Source organism: Entelurus aequoreus, linkage group LG25 (assembly GCF_033978785.1).
Source record: "Entelurus aequoreus isolate RoL-2023_Sb linkage group LG25, RoL_Eaeq_v1.1, whole genome shotgun sequence".
Classification (NCBI taxonomy): domain Eukaryota; kingdom Metazoa; phylum Chordata; class Actinopteri; order Syngnathiformes; family Syngnathidae; genus Entelurus; species Entelurus aequoreus.
Window position 1 is genome coordinate 19,560,713 of NC_084755.1, and position 17,345 is coordinate 19,578,057.

At 39.2% G+C, this 17,345-nt stretch overlaps 1 protein-coding gene across 2 annotated transcripts in view; it reads right to left on the reverse strand.

The window, feature by feature from the left end:
• Positions 1-16,828, reverse strand: part of coro7 (coronin 7) — a 367,135-nt gene extending 350,307 nt beyond the window's left edge. The window contains exons 1-5 of one of the 2 annotated variants that reach the window (XM_062036912.1): positions 16,614-16,822; positions 8,173-8,269; positions 3,624-3,704; positions 3,446-3,516; positions 1,111-1,297 (exon numbers count right to left, since the gene is read on the reverse strand). In XM_062036912.1, the coding sequence (XP_061892896.1) occupies positions 1,111-1,297; positions 3,446-3,516; positions 3,624-3,704; positions 8,173-8,269; positions 16,614-16,673 (496 nt within the window). In that variant the 5' untranslated portion in view covers positions 16,674-16,822. Of the gene's footprint in view, positions 1-1,110; positions 1,298-3,445; positions 3,517-3,623; positions 3,705-8,172; positions 8,270-16,613 lie in introns of both variants that reach the window. The other variant, XM_062036910.1, reaches the window with a different exon arrangement.
• Between the last annotated feature and the right edge of the window lie 517 nt (positions 16,829-17,345).

The following is a 17,345-nucleotide window of genomic DNA, read 5'->3' on the forward strand; positions in this document are numbered from 1 at the left end:
GTCGATCGCTGGAACGCAGGTGAGCACGGGTGTTGATGAGCAGATGAGGGCTGGCGTAGGTGGAGCGCTAATGTTTTTTATCATAGCTCTGACGAGGTCCCTTAGCTAAGTTAGCTTCAATGGCGTCGTTAGCAACAGCATTGTTAAGCTTCGCCAGGCTGGAAAGCATTAACCGTGTATTTACAGGTCAATGGTTTAATAGTATTGTTGATTTTCTGTCTATCCTTCCAGTCAGGGGTTTATTTCTTTTGTTTCTATCTGCATTTAAGCACGATGCTATCACGTTAGCTCCGTAGCTAAAGAGCTTTGCCGATGTATTGTCGTGGAGATAAAAGTCACTGTGAATGTCCATTTCGCGTTCTCGACTCTCATTTTCAAGAGGATATAGTATCCGAGGTGGTTTAAAATACAAATCCGTGATCCACAATAGAAAAAGGAGAAAGTGTGGAATCCAATGAGCCCTTGTACCTAAGTTACGGTCAGAGCGAAAAAAAGAAAGTCCTGCATTGCACTCTAGTCCTTCACTCTCACGTTCCTCATCCACAAATCTTTCATCCTCGCTCAAATTAATGGGGTAATCGTCGCTTTCTCGGTCCGAATCTCTCTCGCTGCTGGTGTAAACAATGGGGAAATGTGAGGAGCCTTTCAACTTGTGACGTCACGCTACTTCCGGTACAGGCAAGGCTTTTTTTTATCAGCGACCAAAACTTTATCGTCGATGTTCTCTACTAAATCCTTTCAGCAAAAATATGGCAATATCGCGAAATGATCAAGTATGACACATAGAATGGATCTGCTATCCCCGTTTAAATAAAAAAAAATTCATTTCAGTAGGCCTTTAAGGTGGTACTTCCATCCATCTATTTTCTACCGCTTTTCCCTTTCGGGGTCGCTTGGGGTGCTGGAGCCTATCCCAGCTGTACATGGGCGGAAGGCGGGGTACATCCTGGACAAGTCGCCACCTCATCACAGGGCCAACACTATAATAATAGTACTAATAATAATAATACTTGGTAAAAATAAATAAATACATTTTTTTTTTAAAGTTTGAGAACCACTAGTGGACAAGGTACAGTACACTCTAGTGCAGAAGTTGCAAGCTGTGCCTACCAGCTAAAGGAGCCTCCTGGCGGTTTGTGTCCCAAATAAGCACACCCTTGGTGGAACCAACGGCCAGCAAACCCGAAGAGGTCGGGTGGAAAAGCACCAGCTCCAGCCTGCCCTGGCCGGGGTGAAGGATGAGCTCCGGGTCTGTGGGCTGCTCCAGGTCTGGGTTGCATAAACGCCACAGCTTCACCTGCACACATAAAGAGTCCCACAAGAAAAAAGTAATGCTGTCAAATGATTCGATATTTTTTTAATCAGATTAATCACACTTTTTTTTTTTTTTTTTTTTTTTTTTTTCCAAAAGGTGCCGCTGTAGTGGCTGCTGGTGGCAGGAGCTCTGTGCTCTTGTGTCATCCTTTTGTGTTCCTGATGTTTCCCTCTTGTTTTCATGTGGGGTTTTTCGCCCTTTGGTTCGGGCCCCTTTGGGACTGTGTGACAAGGGGTGCCACTTTCGTGACTTCTGAGGTGCTTTTTTTGTCAACTTCTGGATCTGCCTCCCGGGAGCCTTTTGGCCACGGAGACTGAACGCCGGGACGGACAAGCTTCACAGTATCTTGGCTGAATGAGCAGGTATTGGGACACCTCGGTCTCCTTAGACCAGGGGTGTCCAAAGTGCGGCCCGGGGGCCATTTGCGGCCCGCAGGTAATTTTTTAACGCCCCCGCGGCACATTCTAAAAATACGATTAAAAAAATAAAAAAACATAAAAAGTGGTATGAAAGAGCAAACAGGTGAAATGTAACAAGAACATGTTGCAATGTTTACTCTAATAACACAAAGCTGCCATGCAGGCTGTTTCTTTCTTTAAAAAATAATAATGAATCAAAATCAATGTCATTATGAATTGTTGACCTATTCAAAGCTCCAATTACGTCACATTAAATATTCCACTTTGGAATATTTTTTGGGGGAAAATATTTTGCCATATAAAAAACTAAGCTGTTTTGTTTAAAGGGCCTAAAACGAACAAACAAAAAACATAAACAACAACAAAAGTTATTAATTGACGGATAGATCTGAAGTTGATCTTGAGACTATTGTGTTAAAAGTACAAAAAAAAAGTATGATTTATTTTTTAATACTTTACTGAGCAGGACCCTTTTGGATCCCCAATCATTTTAGTGGGACTTCTTTTTTTTTTTAAGTGTCTATTTAAGTTGCTCAAAAATAATAATGAATTAATGTTGTTATGAGTTATGCTATGAACTCCAATTATTATATAATCTCAAATATTCCACTTTAAAATGTTACTGGGGGGAAATATTGCATATTTTGTGTTTTTTCCATAAAAAAACTGGGTTTTCTTTGACAAAAAGAGCATACAACTTAAATCTTGAAAAAAATACTTCATATTGACAGATAGACCTAATGTTGATCTGGAGATTTAGACCTTGAATAATAATAATAATACTAAATAATGACATTTTTTATATTTTTTTACCTAAACCCTTTGGGGTTCCCAGGATCAAGCCTGAGTGGAGGCCTAAATGCATATTTTTTTATATATATATATTGTATTGGCTTTTAAAATAAACAATATCAAAATGGCCCCCGCTTACTTTGATATTTCAATGTGCGGCCCTCAGTGGAAAAAGTTTGGCTTAGACACATCCTCGCTCATCCATGCGGACTGGACACTGGCCGAGAGTTGGTGGGCGGCCGAGGGTGGAGTCGCCCCTCTTGGTTGCTTTGTTGGGTCTGCTCCTGTCTCTGGCCATGCTCCCCCCCACCCCAGCAGACGATGGCGTGGAACACCACAGAGGCCACCACAGTGTATATGTTTTTGTTTTGTTGTTGTTGTTGTTGTTTTACTTTTGTGGCTGTGTGTAGAAGTGGCTGGTTGCATCATCTCTGCTCTTTTAATGTCTTTAATGTCCTTTGTGTTCTTTGATGTTTCCCTCTTACACACATGTTTATGTGTGCTATGGCTATGAGGATTTTTTTTTTTCTTGGCCTCAGTCTGGACCCTCTCTCCAGACGGATAAGGTTATGTGGGATTTACCCTGGATAACCTTATCCGGCTTAGTGTAGAGGGGGCCTTAGAAGACCACGAAGAAATGATTAAGTGATTAAATAAAACTCCACTTGTTGGACGTCTGCCGCATGTCTTCGGAGGTAAACCGAGCTGCTGAGTTTCAAAACGGCAGATTCCAGTCAAACCTCAACACCTGCATCCGGCGGTTAAACGCCAAAAAGGAGGATGGGGCTCTTTAAGAAGTTTAAATAACATAAAAAACTAAGGCGGTCGTAGGAAAAATAAAGAATCTGCCAGCAACAACAGAGCTGAGGATGCAATGTGGACATGAGAAAAGGGGAAAAAGGTAAGCCAGGGATCTCACCGTTTTATCCGCGGAGCACGTTGCCAGGAGACACTCGTCGAAAGGAGAAAAGTCCAAGTCGGAGACCAAATCTGATGGAGAGGAGGCAGCAAACGTTCATCACATTTTGGACGTATTTATGAAGCAATCTGACCTGCGGCAATACAGGGAAGGTGTTTTTTTAAAAGAAATAAAGTACCGGAATGACAGGGGATGTTAGTGACCGTCCATTGGCCATCTGCTGCAGGCCTCACTGATGACAGGCCCAGTATGGCGCCCCCTGCAGGCACATCATAACACAACTATTTGTGGACTTTACAAATGCCCTTCATGTGGAGATATAACAATTTAGGTCACAGTATTGATCCCTGGGGTACACTGCAAGATATATTTAGGGATATTTGAGTATATAAGCAGCTTGAACATCTATGGGTTACAAATAAGAATGCACCACGATCATAATAAGTGTGTAAATATTCAAATGTAAAGTAAAAATACAGCATAACTGTAGTGTTCATGCTCAGAAATAGTGTATTAAGATTGAACTAATTCAGTTCAGTTCATTTTGAACATGCACAACATACAATGTAATGCATCACACATTTCCAGTTGTTTCATTATAGTACGTCTGAAAAGGAGTAGGAAGAAGCTGAGCTTATTTAATCCTACCTCTTTTCATACCATAGCAAATAATATACCATAGAAAGTACCGTATTTTTCGGACTATAAGTCGCAGTTTTTTTCATAGTTTGGCCGGAGGTGCGACTTATACTCAGGAGCGACTTATGTGTGAAATTATTAACACATTACCGTAAAATATCAAATAATATTATTTAGCTCATTCACGTAAGAGACTAGACCAGTGGTTCTTAAGCTGGGTTCGATCGAACCCTAGGGGTTCGGTGAGTCAGCCTCAGGGGTTCGGCGGAGGTCAAAACACACCCGACTCATCGTGTAAATACAAACTTCTCCTTATCGGTGTATTACGGATACGGCAACAGCTGACTGATTTGCAGGTGTGTAATTTGTTGTGAGTTCATGCACTGTGTTGGTTTTGTTGTTTGAACAAGGTGATGTTCATGCACGGTTCATTTTGTGCACCAGTAAAAAAAACATGGTAACACTTTAGTATGGGGAACATATTCACCATTAATTAGTTGCTTATTAACATGCAAATTAGTAACATATTGGCTCTTAACTAGTCATTTTTAAGTACTTATTAATGCCTTATTCGGCATGGCCTTATTATAACCCTAACCCTCTAACCCTGACCAAATAACTCTAAATTAAGTCTTTATCATCGATTCGTTGGATCTATGCTATGTGCATGCACAGAGGTTTTTTTTAGTTTTTTTTTTTATTTATTTTTTTTAAATTTTAATAAACCTTTATTTATAAACTGCAACATTTACAAACAGCTGAGAAACAATAATCAAAATAAGTATGGTGCCAGTATTCTGTTTTTTTTTTTCAATAAAATACTGGATAGGATAGAAATGTAGTTTCTCTCTTTTATCCGATTATTAATCGATTAATTGAAGTAATAATCGACAGATTAATCGATTATCAAATTAATCCTTAGTTGCAGCCCTACTTAGAATATGTCCCCCTAGTGTCCAAATAACTCTAAATTAAGTCTTTGTTACTTAGAATATGTTCCCCATACTAAAGTGTTACCAAAAACATAACTTTGTCTTGAATTTGAAAAAAAAAAAAACATTTAATTTTTCACTAAAGAAGGGTTCGGTGAATGCGCATATGAAACTGGTGGGGTTCGGTACCTCCAACAAGGTTAAGAACCACTGAACTAGACGTACAAGATTTCATGGGATTTAGCGATTAGGAGTGACAGATTGTTTGGTAAACGTATAGCATGTTCTATATGTTATAGTTATTTGAATGACTCTTACCATAATATGTTACGTTAACATACCAGGCACGTTCTCAGTTGGTTATTTATGCCTCATATAACGTACACTTATTCAGCCTGTTGTTCACTATTCTTGATTTATTTTAAATTGCCTTTCAAATGTCTATTCTTGGTGTTGGCTTTTATCAAATACATTTCCCCAAAAAATGCGACTTATACTCCAGTGCGGCTTATATATGTTTTTTCCCTTCTTTATTATGCATTTTCGGCCGGTGCGACTTATACTCCGGAGCGACTTATACTCCGAAAAATACGGTAAACAAATATTAAATACATAAATAATCTTTGTCTCAAAGAAAAAAAAAAGGATTCAAGATGTTCATCATAATTCTTGTTCTGTGTACTTTGTGAACACTTGTAATTTGAACCGTCTCTTAAACTGAATCATATTGGTGCTTTGTTTGATTTTTTTGGTTAATCCGTTCCATGATTTATTTCCACATACTGATATACTAAAGGTTTTAAGTGTTGTACGTGCATACACGTTTTAAATTAGATTTTCCTCTAAGGTTATATTTGTCCTCTTTTGTTGAGAAGAATTGTCGTACATTCTTGGGTAGCAGGTTATAGTTTGCTTTGTACATCAATTTAGCTGTTTGCAAATGCACCAAATCGTTGAATTTCAATATTTTTGATTCAATAAATAAAGTTTTGCATGTTCTATGTATCCAACATTATGTATTATTCTAATTGATCTTTTTTGTAACACAGTTAGTGAATGAAGCGCACATTTGTAGTGAATTCCCCATATTTCTGCACAATAACTCAGATATGGTAACACTAGTGAGCAGTAGAGAATATGAAGTGATTTTTGGTCTACAACATGTTTTGCTTTATTCATTATTGACGTGTTTCTTGCTACTTTATGTTGTATATTTTTTATGTGAGATTTTCCAATTCATTTTATCATCTATTATTACACCCTAAGGCTAAAAGTAAAGTTAAGTTCATGTACATAATGTATATACCCCCACCCCCATTTTTTGTATATAGTGTTTTTCAAATCATCTGACATGTATACTGTGTATATGTACATCATTTATTCATTTTTTAATGTAATTAATTATATACATGTTACAGGTTATATATATTTTATTATTGAATGTATCAAATGTGATGAATATGTAATGGACCACAATGGAAACAAGCCTTTTGGCTTTTTGTGCCCTCCATTTGCCTTTTTAAAGCATTACATGGATTCAATTATTTAAGATGTCAATAAACTTCTCAATCAATCAATCAATCAATGAAAGTTAAAGTACCAATGATTGTCACACACACACTAGGTGTGGTGAAATTATTCTCTGCATTTGACCCGTCACCCTTGGTCACCCCCTGGGAGGTGAGGGGAGCAGTGAGCAGCAGCAGTGGCCGCGCCCGGGAATCATTTTTGGTGATTCAACCCCCAATTCCAACCCCTTGATGCTGAGTGCCAAGCAGGGAGGTAATGGGTCCCATTTTTATAGTCTTTGGTATGACTCGGCCCGGGTTTGAACTCACAACCTACCGATCTCAGGGCGGACACTCTAACCCAGGGGTCACCAACGCGGTGCCCGCGGGCACCAGGTAGCCCGTAAGGACCAGATGAGTAGCCCGCTGGCCTGTTCTAAAAATAGCTCAAATAGCAGCACTTACCAGTGAGCTGCCTCTATTTTTTAAATGTTATTTATTTACTAGCAAGCTGGTCTCGCTTTGCCCGACATTTTTAATTCTAAGAGAGACAAAACTCAAAAAGAATTTGAAAATCCAAGAAAATATTTTAAAGACTTGGTCTTCACTTGTTTAAATAAATTCATTAACTTTTTTACTTTGCTTCTTATAACTTTCAGAAAGACAATTTTAGAGAAAAAATACAACCTTAAAAATGATTTTAGGATTTTTAAACACATATACCTTTTTACCTTTTAAATTCCTTCCTCTTCTTTCCTGACAATTTCAATCAATGTTCAAGTAATTATTTTTTTTTTTAATTGTAAAGAATAATAAATACATTTTAATTTAATTCTTCATTTTAGCTTCTGTTTTTTCGACGAAGAGTATTTGTGAAATATTTCTTCAAACTTGTTATGATTAAAATTCAAAAAAATTATTCTGGCAAATCTAGAAAATCTGTAGAATCAAATTTAAATCTTATTTCAAAGTATTTTGAATTTATTTTAAAATTTTTGTTCTGGAAAATCTAGAAGAAATAATGATTTGTCTTTGTTAGAAATATAGCTTGGTCCAATTTGTTATATATTCTAACAAAGTGTAGATTGGAGTGTTTAACCTATTTGAAACATGTCATCAAAATTCTAAAATTAATCTTAATCAGGAAAAATTACTAATGATGTTCCATAAATTATTTTTTAAAGTTTTTCTCTTCTTTTTTTCGGTTGAATTTTGAATTTTAAAAAGTTAAATTGAAGATAAACTATGTTTCAAAATGTAATTGTCATTTTTTTCGTGTTTTCTCCTCTTTTAAACCGTTCAATTAAGTGTAAATATCATTAATTATTAATAATAACATAGAGTTAAAGGTAAATTGAGCAAATTGGCTATTTCTGGCAATTTATTTAAGTGTGTATCAAACTGGTAGCCCTTCGCATTAATCAGTACCCAAGAAGTAGCTCTTGGTTTCAAAAAGGTTGGTGACCCCTGCTCTAACCACTAGTACTATAGTTCAATTATTTATTATTTTAATTATTTAATTATTTATCAAAGAAAGGAAGCAACCCATGTAAATGTTCAAATGTAAAGTAAACACTTCAACTGCAGATTTTTGTTCCCTAAAATAGTGCAGGGAATATGAAGCCCTCACATCCTAAAGAATACTTACCGGCCTGCTCGGTGTTAAAGGCCACCAACTTGGAGCTGGCCTTGATGTGGTTCCCCTGGCAGCCAAAAGATCCAGCACGGACATTATTGATCCATTCCTGTATTGCAAGAGAAGAGGGAGAACTGAGGACTCAGCCATAACAGCTCGTATCATACATTGTCATTCAATGTGTTCACTTTAGTGCAACTTCTTATGCAAGAGCACCACCAGTGGGTGAGCGAAACGTATATTTCCTCATGTCAACACGCTGCGATGAAAGGGAAAAGAAAAGAGGAAGGAGTTAGCTGACTTTGTAAGTTCTTGTGGCTGAACAAAGTGCTGAGGGAGTGGAAGTGGTCGCTGTGTTGTTGCACAGCAGAGAGCACTTAAAACCTTTTTTTTCCCTGAAGCAGCATTTGTTGTGTTCTTGATCATTCCTTTTTGTGTTAGTGCATGGCATCTATTGCTCATTGTGATTTACTGAGATAGGCACCAGCACCCCCCGCGACCCCGAAGGGAATAATAAGCGGTAGAAAATGGATGGATGGATGGATGGATTTTTTGCTATTGATTCTAAATAGACTGCACTTCTTGTCGGCAAACAGCAGAGGCGCTGTTGAACCTCAACTAGGGTTTTTCTTTTAAAACTACAACTATTATTGTAAAAAAAATTAAAAAATGTTATTAAATACAACATTTTTAATTTGGAATATATTAATCCAATATTCTATCAAGTATATTTAGTTTAGTGACCATCTTGGAGAAATGACATTCATGGCTCTTTGAAGGGAGCCATTCCTTTTCAAAAGAACTGTTCAAAATACTGACTTGTTATTATACTTCTTCTTTTTTTTTTTAAATCAAGGAAACAATCACTGTGAGCACTTATAACAGAAGGTGTAGCTCAGAATAATTTATATTTAACCAGTAGTGGTGGGATATATTCTAAAATCCATCCATCCATCCATGTTCTAAAATATTGACTATATTTTTCTTTTTGTTCTGTTTTTATTGTATACATTCCTTTAGGGCACAGGGGTCAAACTCAAGACCCACCACTTCATATAACGTGGCCCTCCACATCACGTAATGTGGCCCTCCACATCATTTCATGTGACCCGCCACTTCATGTAACATGGCCCGCCACTTATGTAACTTGGCCCTCCACATCATTTAACATGGCCCTCCACATCATTTAACATGGCCCTCCACATCATGTAACTTGGCCCGCCACATCACGTAACGTGGCCTTCCACATCATGTAACGTGGCCCTCCACGTCATGTAACGTGGCCCTCTACGTCATGTTACGTGGCCCTCCACATCATGTTACGTGGCCCTCCACACATGATGTGGAGGCCCCTCCACATCATGTTACGTGGCCCTCCACACATGATGTGGAGGCCCCTCCACACATGATGTGGAGGCCCCTCCACACATGATGTGGAGGCCCCTCCACATCATGTAACGTGGCCCTCCACATCATTTAATGTGGCCCGTCACGTAACGTAGCCCTCCACGTCACGTAACTTGGCCCTCCACATCACGTAACTTGGCCCTCCACATCAGGTAACGTGGCCCTCCACATCATGTAACGTGGCCCTCCACATCACGTAACGTGGCCCTCCACATCACGTAACGTGGCCCTCCACATCACGTAAATTGGCCCTCCACATCACTTAACGTGGCCCTCCCCATCATGTAACGTGGCCCTCCACATCATGTTACGTGGCCCTCCAAATCATGTAACGTGGCCCTCCACATCATTTAATGTGGCCCGCCACGTCACGTAACGTAGCCCTCCACATCACGTAGCCCTCCACGTCACGTAACGTGGCCCTCCACATCACGTAATGTGGCCCTCCACATCACGTAATGTGGCCCTCCACATCACGTAACGTGGCCCTCCACATCACGTAACGTGGCCCTCCACATCACGTAACGTGGCCCTCCACATCACGTAAATTGGCCCTCCACATCATGTAACGTGGCCCTCCACATCATGTTACGTGGCCCTCCACATCATGTTACGTGGCCCTCCACATCATGTTACGTGGCCCTCCACATCATGTAACGTGGCCCTCCACATCATTTAATGTGGCCCGCCACGTCACGTAACGTGGCCCTCCACGTCACGTAGCCCTCCACGTCACGTAACATGGCCCTCCACATCACGTAACGTGGCCCTCCACGTCACGTAACGTGGCCCTCCACATCACGCAACGTGGCCCTCCACATCACGCAACGTGGCCCTCCACATCACGTAACGTGGCCCTCCACATCAGGTAACGTGGCCCTCCACGTCATGTAACGTGCCCCTCCACGTCATGAAAAGTGGCCCTCCACATCATGTAACGTGGCCCTCCACGTCATGTAACGTGGCCCTCCACGTCATGTAACGTGGCCCTCCACGTCATGTAACGTGGCCCTCCACGTCATGTAACGTGCCCCTCCACGTCATGTAACGTGCGCCTCCACTTCATGAAAAGTGGCCCTCCACGTCATGTAACGTGGCCCTCCACGTCATGTAACGTGGCCCTCCACGTCATGTAACGTGGCCCTCCACGTCAGGTAACGTGGCCCTCCACGTCATGAAACGTGGCCCTCCACGTCATGAAACGTGACCCTCCACGTCATGTAACGTGCCCCTCCACGTCATGAAAAGTGGCCCTCCACGTCATGTAACGTGGCCCTCCACGTCATGTAACGTGGCCCTCCATGTCATGTAACGTGGCCCTCCACGTCATGTAACGTGGCCCTCCACGTCATGTAACGTGGCCTTCCACGTCATGTAACGGCCCTCCACATCATGTAACGTGCCCCTCCACGTCATGAAAAGTGGCCCTCCACATCATGTAACGTGGCCCTCCACATCATGTAACGTGCCCCTCCACGTCATGAAAAGTGGCCCTCCACATCATGTAACGTGCCCCTCCACGTCATGAAAAGTGGCCCTCCACATCATGTAACGTGGCCCTCCACATCATGTAACGTGGCCCTCCACGTCAGGTAACTTGGCCCTCCACGTCATGAAACGTGGCCCTCCACGTCATGAAACGTGGCCCTCCACGTCATGTAACGTGGCCCTCCACGTCATGTAACGTGGCCCTCCACATCATGTAACGTGGCCCTCCACGTCAGGTAACGTGGCCCTCCACGTCATGAAACGTGGCCCTCCACGTCATGAAACGTGGCCCTCCACGTCATGTAACGTGGCCCTCCACGTCATGTAACGTGGCCCTCCACGTCATGTAACGTGGCCCTCCACGTCATGTAACGTGGCCCTCCACGTCATGTAACATGGCCCTCCACGTCATGTAACGTGGCCCTCCACGTCATGAAATGTGGCCCTCCACGTCATGAAATGTGGCCCTCCACGTCAATTAATGTGGCCCTCCACATCAATTAAAGTGGCCCTCCACATCAATTAAAGTGGCCCTCCACATCAATTAATGTGGCCCTCCACATCAATTAATGTGGCCCTCCACATCATGTAACGTGTGCATTCCAGTTATTATCACTGCATAAAATAGATGATTAAAAATAAATAAATGGGCATGTGGAACAGTTGATGACAATAACACTTGAGTTTATTAATCATATATTAATAATACAACTAATCATTATCAATTTATTAATAGTACTTGGTTTATATTTTTTATGTTGTACTGTTATGTTATTATTTAATTACTGTTATTTCCGACAGTCCTAAATGACACATCAAAATCTCAAAGGAATGTCTATGGGATTTTTTTTTGCTGTAATATTAATCATTAATTAATTGTGAAACCGAGATTATTACCCAAACTATAATCGTATAACCCGACTCAAGAGAGTCGATCAAAAGACTTGACTCGTTCATGAACGCCACATCTCTTCTATCTTGGTCCAATGATAGGCACCAGGATTACGTGACAAAGCCTTATGTCTGCATTGCTTTGTCAGTGCGTCCTTGCATGTCAGTGTAGTCCAGGGTTGTGTTTGAAGAAGTTATTTCATGTTTCTTTGCATAATATTCTCTTATATGTACAAAACATGGTGGACTATGTCGGTTGAAGTTTATTTCGAACATGTCTGCGGTTACCACATGATACAGGATACATCCATTTTCTACCGCCCAGCAAATATTTTACATATTTTCTTTTTTTCTTTACAACATGTCTGAAACGGAGTAGGAAGAAGCAAAGCTTATTTTTGTCCTACCCCTTTTCTTACTATTATTAATTACTAATGCATATGTTCACTTCCTGTTTTCAATTTGTACACAATTTGCATCAATGCATTCTAAATAAAATAGCTATTTTCATAAATACACTATATTGCCAAAAGGTTGCCAGGAGAACGGTACATTTGCCGTTAGTGTGAAATTTGGTGGAGGAGGAATTATGGTGTGGGGTTGTTTTTCAGGAGTTGGGCTTGGCTTGGTGAAAGGAACTTTGAATGCTCCAGGATACCAAAACATTTTGGGAACAGTTTGGAGCGGACCCCTTCCTCTTCCAACATGACTGTGCACCAGTGCACAAAGCAAGGTCCATAAAGACATGGATGACAGAGTCTGGTGTGGATGAACTTGACTGGCCTGCACAGAGTCCTGGCCTGAACCCGATAGAACACCTTTGGGATGAATTAGAACGGAGACTGAGAGCCAGGCCTTCTCGACCAACATCAGTGTGTGACCTCACCAATGCGCTTTTGGAAAAATGGTGGAAAATTCCTATAAACACACTCCGCAACCTTGTGGACAGCCTTCCCAGAAGGTGCAAAAGGTGGACCGACCTCATATTGAACCCTATGGGTTAAGAATAGGATGGCACTTCAAGTTCATATGTGAGTCAAGGCAGGTGGCCAAATACTTTTGGCAATATAGTGTAGTTAAAATCAGTTATGATTCACTTAATGAAATGAACAATGTATTTTTTTCCATTAGTTATTGACGTTTATCAAAATTCTTCTTCCTTGTACTTTGTGAACACTTTTAATTTAAAGTCTCTTAAACTGAATCATATTAGTACATTGTTTGACTTTTTCACTTAATCCATTCCATAATTTAATTCCGCTCCCTGATATGCTAAAGGTTTTAAGTCTTGTACTTGCATACAAATGTTTTCAATTAAAATTTTCTCTGAGGTTATATTTCTCTTTGTTTGTTGAGAATATTTGTTTCACATTTTTTGGGATAAGAGGTCATAGTTTGCTTTGTGCATAATTTTAGCTGTTTTCAAACGCACCAAATCATTCAGTTTCTTAAAGGATTTGCATGTTCTCTATATTCAACATTGTGTATTATTCTAATTTAATTCACTAACATGGTTAGTGAATGAAGCATGTTTTCTTAGTTATTTGCCGATATTTCTACACAGATATGACAACACTAGCGAGCAGTCGAGAATATGAAGTGATTCTTGGTCTAGAACAAGGGTCTCCAATTTACGGCCCGCAGGAAGTCCCAAGTTAAAAAAAATAATTTAAAAATATATTTTTTTAATCTCTCCTTTCTAATCCATTTTCTACCGCTTGTTACTCTCTGTATATACATATATTCGAGGTTACTGTGGTTTATCCGTTATACAGTGCTCAATATCGGGGTAAAGCGGAATATACGTTAGGTCAGGAACAAACACAGAGGCTATTTCATCCCTACAAGCTTGTTTCGCAGGTTTCCCTGCTCTTCAAGGGAGTTTATTGTTTAAAGTTTATAAAATAAACTTCCCTGAAGAGCAGGGAAACCTGTGAAACAGGCTTGTAGGGATGAAATAGCCTCTGTGTTTTTTCCTGACCTAACGTATATATATATATATATATATATATATATATATATATATATATATATATATATATATATATATATATATATATATATATATATATATATATATATATATATATATATATATATATATATATATATCATCATCATCATCAGCCATTGTCAGTCCACTGCTGGACGAAAGCCTCAGCATGTTTCTGCCATAGTGAACGATATATATATATATATATATATATATATATATATATATATATATATATATATATATATATATATATACACTACCGTTCAAAAGTTTGGGGTCATCCAAACAATTTTGTGGAATAGCCTTAATTTCTAAGAACAAGAATAGACTGTCGAGTTTCAGATGAAAGTTCTCTTTTTCTGGCCATTTTGAGCGTTTAATTGACCCCACAAATGTGATGCTCCAGAAACTCAATCTGCTCAAAGGAAGGTCAGTTTTGTAGCTTCTGTAACGAGCTAAACTGTTTTCAGATGTGTGAACATGATTGCACAAGGGTTTTCTAATCATCAATTAGCCTTCTGAGCCAATGAGCAAACACATTGTACCATTAGAACACTGGAGTGATAGTTGCTGGAAATGGGCCTCTATACACCTATGTAGATATTGCACCAAAAACCAGACATTTGCAGCTAGAATAGTCATTTACCACATTAGCAATGTATAGAGTGTATTTCTTTAAAGTTAAGACTAGTTTAAAGTTATCTTCATTGAAAAGTACAGTGCTTTTCCTTCAAAAATAAGGACATTTCAATGTGACCCCAAACTTTTGAACGGTAGTGTATATGTATATATATATATATATATATATATATATATATATATATATATATATATATATATATATATACACACACTAGGGTTGTACGGTATACCGGTATTAGTATAGTACAGTGATACTAATTAATCATATTCGGTACTATACTGCTCTGAAAAGTACCGGTCCTGCACCCCCCAAAAAAAACTAATGTAAAGCATCCAAACAACTGAAGAATAAGTGATTATTACATTTTAACAGAAGTGTAGATGGAACATGTTAAAATAGAACGTAAGCAGATATTAACAATGAACAAGTAGATTAATCATTCATTTTCTACCAGTTGTCCTTAATTTTTTTGGACAAAATAATAGAATGAAAAATGACACATAATGTTACTGCATATGTCAGCAGACTAAATTAGGAGCCTTTGTTTGTTTACCTACTACTAAAAGAAAAGTTGTGTTGTATGTTCACTATTTTATTCAAGGACAAACTTGCAATAAGAAACATATGTTTAATGTACCCTAAGATTTTTTTTTCTTAAAATAAAGCCAATAATGCAATTTTTTGTGGTCCCCTTTATTTAAAAAAGTACCGAAAAGTATCGAAATATTGGTATCGGGACAACACTAATATATATATATATATACACTACTGTTCAAAAGTTTGGGGTCACCCAAACAATTTTGTGGACTAGCCTTCATTTCTAAGAACAAGAATAGACTGTCGAGTTTCAGATGAAAGTTCTCTTTTTCTGGCCATTTTGAGCGTTTAATTGACCCCACAAATGTGATGCTCCAGAAACTCAATCTGCTCAAAGGAAGGTCAGTTTTGTAGCTTCTGTAACGAGCTAAACTGTTTGCAGATGTGTGAACATGATTGCACAAGGGTTTTCTAACCATCAATTAGCCTTCTGAGCCAATGAGCAAACACATTGTACCATTAGAACACTGGAGTGATAGTTGCTGGAAATGGGCCTCTATACACCTATGTAGATATTGCACCAAAAACCAGACATTTGCAGCTAGAATAGTAATTTACCACATTAGCAATGTATAGAGTGTATTTCTTTAAAGTTAAGACTAGTTTAAAGTGCTTTTCCTTAAAAAATAAGGACATTACAATGTGACCCCAAACTTTTGAACGGTAGTGTATATAAAATTGTTTTAACCCAATGCGCCGCCCCCAAGTCAAAAAGTTTGGGGACCCCTGGTTTCGAAGATATTTTGCCTTATTCATTACAACTATATTTTTGCCACCTTATGTTGTGTATTTTTATATTAGATTTTCAGTTCATTTTATCATCTATTATTACACCCCAAAAATCTGATTTCCTTGTGCTCAACAGTATAGCATAGAACTAGGTCCCTTTCAAGTGTATCCACATTCTCATGATTCCCCATTTCTTTTCTGGGTCCTTGAACTCATCACACTGTGTTGTGTTGACATGTGCAACGGCAGAGCGCCACCTGCAGTCTCAGCTGTGCAGAGATTGGAGGAATGCACTGCCTCGCTTAACATTCCTGGGATTTTACAGTCGGGAAATTGCCTAAAGCACACATGCTAAGGCTGCAACCTGAAAGAAATGAGTTTATGTTGATGAAGCACATCTGCATATTTGCATGCAATTCAATGTCCGCGTTGTATTGAGACAGAAAACGCGATGCACACTTTTTGTGTTGTTGTGTGTAGAAATACTATATGTATATTTGTATTGCAACACTATAGTAATGAAAGTTTGCAGGGATATTAGTCTGCCAAGCATGTAACGTTCGTTGCCCTATACAGATGCAGGAAGTTCCACAATCATTGCAGGCAGGCGTTTCCTCCACCCCTTTACGTGACATTAATGTAGCACGCCGATGCTAAAATGCTATTAAAAGAGCGGCACCAAGAAGCTAGGACACTACTCACATCCTTCTTGGCGATTTTCGGAGTGGTGTTTTTGAATTTGGAGATCTTAAAGCGGTTCATGCTGCCTTCCGGGTTGGACGTTGCGTGTGTCTGCTCGTCTGGAGTGCAGTGAAGGGGTCCTTCCACAGCTGACAGCAGTTTGGCAGTCCGGCACTGGGGTTTCCTTGGTTCGTCTCACGCGGACGTCGCGGCGGGGCGGAGTCGCGCTCGTACACTACAGGAACACTCTCCGTCAAGTAGGCAGTGTGTGCTGCGTTCAGGTAATACTCGGAATATTAAATCTCACATTATTTATTAACGGATTAAACTCAAAACTGTTTACTTTATAACACTGATTTCTGTGCTGGATTTTTTGATTATTTTAGCAGTGTTTAATGAATATACAATTCAGAGTGTTTAATGCATATACAATTCCACATTTCAAAAATAAAAAAGAAAAACAAATTTAAAAAATTTGACTGTACAACTCCTCTCTGGGGGGAGGGGGCTACTAGGATGACGGGATGCAAAACAATAACAAGTGCAATACTTTTGCATAACATGGTCACTACTGCCTAGTTTATCTTGTTATATTCTTATTTTACTGTTATATTTGTATTCTAATTGTTGCTTTTTATTTTTATTCTTATTGTAATATTTTTCTATTTTGTTTCCATTTATACCCCCATTATTTACTTTTTACTTTTTAAATTTGATCACAATTCTTTACACTGCTGCTGGAATTTTTAATTT